General features: G+C 38.5%; 1 protein-coding gene across 1 annotated transcript; it reads left to right on the forward strand.

The window, feature by feature from the left end:
• Positions 1-278: 278 nt before the first annotated feature.
• On the forward strand, positions 279-7621 carry LOC131979284 (mitogen-activated protein kinase kinase kinase 20-like). The gene is made up of 9 exons (XM_059343229.1): positions 279-504; positions 1525-1555; positions 1642-1781; positions 1911-1973; positions 2073-2162; positions 5315-5431; positions 5547-5621; positions 5784-5934; positions 6864-7621. Exons 1-9 carry the CDS (start codon positions 301-303, stop codon positions 7619-7621), a joined length of 1629 nt encoding a protein of 542 aa, XP_059199212.1. The 5' UTR covers positions 279-300.
• Positions 7622-9031: the final 1410 nt, after the last annotated feature.

Consider the following 9031-nt stretch of genomic DNA (forward strand, 5'->3'; position numbering starts at 1 on the left):
GTTATCAGATGTCGTGGGAAGAACACAGTGAATGGGGGATTACTCATTCATTTAGTCATCTTTCCTCCAATTTTCCATGGCATTATTTCTGTCATTACACACCAGTCTCATGATCACAATGATGAAATCTTTATTTTGGCTGGCAAGTTTCTGCCTGATTACATTTAATGAGCAATAAATGATTTATCATTCAAACAGATCACGTTAGATCAGTCAGATGGACATTTCAGTTTGATATAGACCATTAGAGGCAAGTTAATCGCACAGCACAATAACCGGAAAAGTAATAGCTTAGCAGACATGGAAAACATGGCTATTTTCCATTTTAATAACATTTGCTTAAGTTTTCTGATTTTTACTTTAAATTCTGTCTGTCATGAATACATTCATGTTTCATACTGTCTGTTTCCATCCATATGCTGCTGCTGTTACTTCTGTTTGTCTTTTGTTTTAATGCAGTTGCTGCCCACACTCGACATCTATACATGGACAGAGGAGCACGTGGTCAGTGTCATTATATTTACCTCATTTTACTCAGATATTAACACTGTTAGGACGGTTACTTTTCTATTGTAAGAGGTTACAGACTACTAGTTACCCTTTAAATGCATAATATAACTATTGCTTAATTATTATTTCATCAATGTAATGCAAATTATTACTTTTGATTTGTTTTGATGAGCAATAAAGCTGAAAAGTCCTGAAAAAGCATATATTTAAATAAACCATGCAGCGTTTAAAGTTCTTAACACTGATTTCTGCCAAACTTCTGTCACTGGTAAACAAACTAATGTAACGTTAGAGGCCTTTATTGATTTCAGAAGAAAAATACTGTTGAACAACAGCACTGAAAGGTGTTTTTGCTCAACACAGGTGTAAAACAATAGAACTGATCAAATATAACCTCCAAATTTGAGTTACAAGTTCTAGAAATGAGCTTTTTAGTTTGTAATCACCAACATTTTGACTAGTAACTGTAATTCAATTAGATATTTGTTTCCCAGTAACTGAAGTCAAGTCAAGTTTATTTATATGGCACAATTCATACGACAGGCGTAGACTCAGTGTGCTCAAATAAATGTAAACAAAACAAACTAAAGAAAATAGGAAAATATCAAACAGGACAAAATAAACAAAAATACAAATATAAAAGCATACAGTATAAGGTTAGATAACATGAAGTAGGTTATTACAGATATCAAACATTAAAATGAACATGACACATGTGTGATGCAAATGTATTACAATTAAAAGGATATACAATTCATATAAAAGGGAAATTAAAAACTCAACTAAAAGCTCATGAAAACAGATATGCTTTTAGTCTGCTTTTAGAAGAAGACACAGATGTAGCAGATTATTTCATGTGGAAGCAAGTTGGTTGTGCATTAGAATGAGCTACATTTATCTTGTAGTTAACTTATGTAAGTCCATTAGATATAACTAGTTACTCCCCAACACTGTATTTATTAGTGTACGTACCGTTACCATTAAAACTAATATATAACTGTTTAATTCCTTCAGTATTTCTGGATGCAGCAGATATTTGGAGCAGGTTTGTTCATTTACTTCTTTGCTATTTTCAGACTCTTTATTTGAGTTCTGTGGACTAAAAACTGTCCGTATCCTTTTCTCTCTCAGGCGAGGGAACCTGTGACATGCAGCTGTATGCCGACCTGTTTCAACAGAACGACATCACTGGGAAGAGGCTGCTACTGCTCACAGAAAACGACATGCGGGACATGGGGGTCAAATCACAGGGTCACATCATGCACCTCAAGGTAAGCCACAGCTCACCATTAACTGTCTTATTTCTCCTCATTCATCTATCATTTACTGGATGAGATCTGTGCTGGCTAATGTTTGGAATTATGAGGAATTATGTGAATCTCACATTTTCTCTTTGGCAGATTGAAATCGAAAAGCTAACGAATGATTACCTCGGGATGGTCCACTTCCCTCCTCTGTTGAAGGTATTTCTCCTTTATCTTCAGGACGAGTTGTATTACTGTTACTACTATTACTGTTGTATTACGTATTTGGTGCCTAAACTTTGTTTTTGTTCTCTCCAGGATGAGCTGGAGCAGGAGGTGCAGAAGAGTAAAACTGTAAATCTGGAGCTGGTGTTTGGGTACCACTGGAAACCAGGAACTGGGAAATCTGTAAGTTTGTAGTGTGACACACACACACACGCACACACACACACACACACACACACACAAACACATGCTGACTGCATCTACATATTCTGCAGCTGTGAGCATCAGATTGACTTCATCATTTGCTCTGTGAAGGGCAACCAAGGACAGTCACAGATAAATATTGTGTCCACCTGGGGCTGGGCGACATATCGATATATATTTAAATGTGAAATGGAATTAGACCATATCGTATATATCTATATAGTTCAAATTTGAGCTGTGATCCTTGCTTTATATATAAATGCAGCCCTTACTAAGGTTTGTCATATTTAGTTCTTTTGTAATGTTTGTTATTCTTTTCTCATATAAATATCTTTATTTCAGAAAAAGATTGGCCTATTTTATTTCATAGGCTATTTTTATTTAAGATATTTATTTATTTAAATGTGCTCTTTATGGAGCTTTGATTTTTTAAAAAGGTACTCCTGTTGTTATACAGTATTTATGTTCACTTAAAAAAATGGTTTTAATAAAACAACTTGTGACATGTCACATTTGGCGTATGTTTGACTGAACATTTGCTCTCACTTTGCAATAAAAACATCAGGATATATATCGTATATCGATATTCAGCCTAAATATATCGGGATATGACTTTTGGTCCACATCGCCCAGCCGTAGGTCTACCTAGATTAATAATTGTTAACATCTTCAAAGATGTAATATATAACTATATAACTTTACAGTATTAAAAAGACTAAAAATGACTAGACCAGTGTTTTATATTTTTTTAGTTATCCACTCACATTATCCCAAATGCTTCCAACAATGTACAAGTCTGTCATTTTATTAAAGGTCATGGTGCGTTTCATTTGGTCACCTGCTGTTGGCTTCATATCTCCTCTAGTTGCTTTAATTTATGGGAAAACACGGGAACACCAGCTAATATGTCAGAGATTATTAATAAATGGTACAATGTCACAGAATTACACTAAGTAACAGTAATACACCATTGTTTCTATCTCACAGCATAATTTTTCATTAATTGCTGCCATTTTGCATCTTACCTTATTATTATATCTTATTTATTGATAAGATATTTCAGTCAAATAATGTTAGCTACGGTAGCTGTATAGATAGTCGTATCATCTGATGGTAAGTTAGCAAGTTAGCATTATGTTAGCTCACATTACATTACTACTACATTAGAATGAAATGACATAACGTCAATAAACATAACGTCAATAAATCTTTAATGTCATCTATTATTTCTGTCACATTATACAGATTTACAGCAGCAGTGGTGGTTGTTTAACAGTGAAGACAACAATTCCCATGATCCCACGCTAATCACAACGTCGTTGAAGTCTATATTATTCTGATTGAGCGCCCCCTAGCGGCAGAAATTGCACACTGTGTGTTGAATAAGTTGGTGATAATTGTTCCTTCGTAAATAGCTGTAGAGAATTATGTTTTTGCCGTGATTGAATCAGCCTCCTTGTGCTGAAGCTGTTTGTTCTGAGGATTCATGATGATGGCAGTTACGCTGACCATTGAAGGCATCACTAGACATCCATAAAACCAGACAAATAAACATTTCATTCTCAGCCATGTACCACATCCACCTCGACTTGCTCTCAGCCCTTTGTTAGGGTCTCAAACTGTGGAGAAAGGGTGGCTCTTCACTTGCTGTTTGAATTTAATCAAAAATAGCCCATTTAGCCAGAAGTCATTTTCTTTTTAAAAGGCAAACGTTATTTAATCTTTCAGCTGTTCATTGTCCCATCATAAATAGTCCTCTTTCAGTGTGTTCGGCAGGGCTGAAACGAGCCTGCTAATTGCCTCCCATTTCTTCTGACATGTGGTGGTTTAGTGGGTAGAAAACACAGCAGGGAGAAGGAAACAGGAGGCTGAGAAAATGAGAGCTAATTATTTTCCCCTGCCTGGTGTCAGGTTCCGTGTCAGCCTTGTTTTTACAAACTGGAAGGTTTTTTGCACTAAATAAAACAAACCCGCACTGCATTTTTTTCTTCGCCCCTCTTTGCTGGCGATGTCATGGAAGCAGCTGCACTTCTCAAAGACAAAATGAGGGCCTGCGATTGTGCGGCCACCATCTGACAGCCACTGAGGGTCCCCTACTAATGAGGATATCACCGTGCAGCCAAGTGAAAGGTGCTGAATTATGTATGAGTTGTCATTAGACGCACTCGGGTCCTAGGCATCATTACCAGACATTGTTTCTGCTGGAGTGATTAGACTAGCACGGACCTGGGAGCCCCGGTGCGACCGTCCAGTGCCGACACCAGGCCAGCGCGGGGCCACTGGTGTGTTTCTGAGCCAGAGGCTTGCTGAAGCTTCCCCTTTGAGTCGTTTCCAGCCCCTGGGGACAATGCAGGAGAGGGCGAAGGCTCCTCAGACGAGTGTGTTAGTGCCACTCCTCTGATGTCTTTCTCTGTGATCACTACACAATGGATTGGCCTGTGCCATGAACCCTGTGTGGTTAAGCGGTGACCTGTAGCTCCGTGGACGGCTTTTGGGGATTGGCAGAATCATTACTGCTTCGTCAGCATTCAGTATGCAGGAGAAGAGGGCTGGGGAATTGAGATTTGTGCCTCCTAGTGAGGATTTGATGTGTGCCGCATGCAGCAACTCATGAGGAAAAACCTTCACCTTTATCACCTAAAATCGACCAGATTCCTGCTCCAAGAAATTAATCCTGGATCCCACCGAGAATAAAAACATCAAATGTTTGACAACGAATTTGCACTGCCTACATAAAAATATTTGCTGCTCTGTCTGTTTGTGTGTGTTATAGTATTTTATGAAATGTGATAATTCTCTGCAACATTAAGACATTAGTGCTGATTTTCATTAATTTTCTCAATGCTTTCATTATTGCATATAATTATGTTTAATATCATTAATATCATATCTTATTTTCCGTCCACTTGCAATGTTAGAATTCCTGTCCTCCCCCCACAATAAGAGGCTTTGTGGCCAATAACTGGCCACTACCACTGAACTACCTCTAGGTTGTGCTGTTGGTTTATATACAGTCACCAAGTTCTCCACACAGAATCCTGCAATTATAAACTTTTTTACAATCAGGTGTTGTGTCTGAGTTCACCAGACCAGACCTACATTATCTCACCATTGGGTTTTTTTCTTCCAAGGACTGCAAATGGAAAATGTACATGGAACTTGATGGCGATGACGTGGCAGTAACCTACATCAAAGATGTTGTCTTTAATGCCAACAGACAGGACATGGAGATCATGCGTATGACTAAGGTGCCGTAAAAACACACAATGTTGTCTTTGTGTCTGGTCGCATTTTATCCACATGATTGTTGTATTTTGGCTGCCGTAGTCAGATGTTTTATGAACTAATGTCATTGTAATGCAGCCCCCTTTTGTGATGGATAAATGGATCGTTGGAATACAGCAGAACCAGAAAGTAGAATACACAGTCAATTATGAGGTGAGTCATTTCAGCAGCTGTGAGAGGCTTCTCATGAAACAAAGCATCACATCAGACATTTAAAATATACATTTGAAAATGCATCAAATGACACCCCTGTGGAAGAAGAATTTGACACTAAATATCCTCATATTGTCCCTCTCTGTTGACGTCACACTTCAGAATGATGTCAAGGCACCAAAGTCGACCAGACACAGCTGTGCTGTGACGTGGAGTCACAGCGGTGGTCAAGACGAGATCAAGACTGTGGAGCTGCTCATCGAGACGACGCCAGCCAACATCGACTGGAGCCCCATGGACAAGTCTGTCCCTGGTAATTGTTTTATTTATTGTTTTTTATTTGTGACTTCCTAAAAACTTTTGGATAAGCCTGCAATACTGTAATCGAAAAAGTTGTTAATCATCCGAATGTTTGCCTCAAATTGACCATCATAACATTATAAGTACAAGAAAAAATGCACGACTGAATAATGCTCAAATATATTAACATTTAAATGGACTCAATCGTATCCAACAACAAATAATCCACTCATATGGTGGGTGTCTATATTCTGATATCAATTTAGTATGACGCATCAATAAATGCCTCAACAGGCTTACAAGGCAGACAATCAATTCCATGTACATTGTTCAGATGAAATACACAATGCCTTCATACTCGACATGCATCAAATAAACTCATCTCATGTTGTATATACTGTATGTATGATTCAGCTTGTTTGCTTAATTTTCCAATCTGTAGAATTAAAATCAGTCTTTACTCACTGAGTCCAACTTCTATTGTTGTGTTGGTCAGTTTGAGAGTTTATCAGCAGTCAGGTACTGTAAAAGTCATTTGAAAATCTGCAGAGAAGCCTAGTCCCTGTTGTAGCCATGCAGCAGTGCAAGGAGCTAAATTTATGCTCACAAAAAATAAAAAAGCCTCCCTGTTTGAAGCTCCACTTAGGACATATGGCACATGTTATGGCATTCTAATGCAAACATGAATGGAAAAGTGCAAATTAAAAGTAGTTACCTACATTACTTGTCTAAACTGTAACTCAATCTCTAACGTGAGAAACTCATGACCGTGACTCCACCTGTCAAGGTACTACAGAGAGTCACAGTTCTGTGACCTAAAGCATTTTCACAGCAAATTATGATTGTTGCTGTTTAATTAAATTCAATATATCACAACTATGTTAAACAGTATTGAACACAGACTATGCTCTTATTTTGGTTAATACCTATGTTCCTTTTTAGAAATTGATCCCACATGGATGTACGATGTAAGGAAGAGGCAGCTGATGACCCAGAATTCCCAGCCGACGACTGCTGCTCTGACTGCCTTCACCCGCTCCGATGCCCGCACTCTGCCTCAGTTCCTGTCTGCACATGAAAGCCAGGGGTTTTCTTATGCTGCAGCTGTGCGTCGCTCTCCAAACCGGGCCCATGTCTCTCCTTGGATCGACTCACGCAGCTCCTCGCCAACTACCGGCATGTCGGCCAAACTTTCCTCGCTCCATCTTGGTTCAAAGGGCAGCAGCCCTTCCAGCACTACGTCAGAGAGCGCCTCGGAGAGGGATCGAGACCGGCCACTCAGTGCGGGAGCAGTGTGCGACCACCGCAGAAACTGCTACTTCGGTAACACATTAACTGTGGGAGGGGGGCAGGGTAGGGGGCATGCATGGACCAATACAAGAGGTAACTATATTCATAATAAAACCAGCAAAACGTCACGACAGCCAGGGAGGCCACGCTCCAACAGTTACAGTGTCCCAGCACAGAACCGCCCCTCCACGATACCAGGTATATTGTCTGTGACTGGAAACCCCTGTGAGGAAAAAGAGGGGGCCAAAGCCAGCGATGGAGGGTGGATCAAAGTGGAGCGTCAGAAAAGATTATCACGTCCGGACAATAAACAAGTCAGAGGTCGACCGAGGAGGGGGGGGCAGGGGAGGAGGCCGCGGTGCTGGTGGGCGACATGTGAACTAACAGCCTCAAAACATATCATGCTCTGAAAAGGTTTTACATATGAATTATGTCTGCTTACTCAAAAATGAACTGCTTGTAAGAGAATCACACTGATGTATATATGTATAAGTTGTTTTTTTAAACTGAATCCTGTCAGGTTAATATATGATTTATTATTATAAAAATGCACAATTTAGTGTTCTTCTCTTTCTTCCTTCCTTCCACTACACTATCAGATGGCCACCGTTATTATGGTTGCAAGAGATTGTGTTTATTTATCTGCCCAGTGTTTCTCAAGTATTGAAATAAACTGTTGTAACACCCTTACCCCGAGATAAAGTGTTCATCTCCATGCTTGTCTGAGTTGCCTCTCTAGCGTCGTGCCTTTTTTGGCACAGAAATATTACATACTGATTCCATTGTTTGAAGTCATAAAAGATAAGATAAGATTGTCCTGCTAAACCCCAGAGGGAAAATTTAGTTGTTGCAGCAACAAGGACAGAGGTAAGTAAAGATAAATAAATAAAGTAATACATTAATAATATTGGTATTTAAAACTTAATTAAGAATAGACATCAAAGTATACAAGAGCAATTAAAGACAAAATTAAGAAAGTGGTGTAATAAGATCACTCATTATGCATATAAAATATTTAGCGTTTGTGTGTATTCATATATAAATAGACTAGTATTTAATGCACTACAACAGTCCAAGTTCTAGTATTGTATTAGGTAAAAGTACATTTTATGAATCCAGAAGTGCAAAGTTTCTTAAGATCTGGCATGCCCAACCACAGCCCTGCTATTGTGTTCTTGCTTCAATCATATCCACTTCCTGTTGTTTGTGTCACCTTTTTTTTGGGGCTCATCTCATTTTTGTTGCCAGTCTTTAGTGCCATCTTTTATTATTATACCCTTGCATTTAGCTTTATCAAGTTAAATTCCAATACCTCTTTCTTTGTTCCTTTGCCAATTAATCTCCCTCTTTTTATTCCTTTATGGATTGTAACACATAAAGTATAACATAAACATTGTTATTTAAAGTCTTCAAGTTTAGTTTGAGTTAAAGTTTCATATATTTCATTACTATGGCTTTTCTGCCAAAACATTAAAGTGACTGCAAAAGTGCAGTTTAAAACCCAAATGGTCTTTTAAAACGTGACCTCCTTGCAGTTGCAAAGTTGGACAGAGCTCAACATTTTCCGCGCCTTGCATGCAAATTCACAAATAAAAAATTCGCGCCACGACACAGAGCATGGAAGATATACCAATCCCATTGCTCAAATACCTTATAAATGAACACGTTTGTTACGTTTTATTATGTAAAGAAATACCTAAAACATACTTAAAATCTTATTTAAGAACGTCGGTTAATAATTTGACATCGGTTTTCTTAAAAAAGGGCGTTATTTAGTTAAAGTACGTGACTACATTTTATACACCTTCCAGGACTTTCCA

Source organism: Centropristis striata, chromosome 10 (genome assembly GCF_030273125.1).
Source record: "Centropristis striata isolate RG_2023a ecotype Rhode Island chromosome 10, C.striata_1.0, whole genome shotgun sequence".
Taxonomy (NCBI): Eukaryota; Metazoa; Chordata; class Actinopteri; order Perciformes; family Serranidae; genus Centropristis; species Centropristis striata.

Coding starts and splice junctions, on each gene's coding strand:
- LOC131979284 (XM_059343229.1), top strand. CDS start 301: ATGGAAAACATGGCTATTTTCCATTTTAATAACATTTGCTTAAGTTTT. Junction 2,163..5,314: donor AACCAGGAACTGGGAAATCT/GTAAGTTTGTAG, acceptor TTTTCTTCCAAG/GACTGCAAATGGAAAATGTA. Junction 5,622..5,783: donor AATACACAGTCAATTATGAG/GTGAGTCATTTC, acceptor GTCACACTTCAG/AATGATGTCAAGGCACCAAA.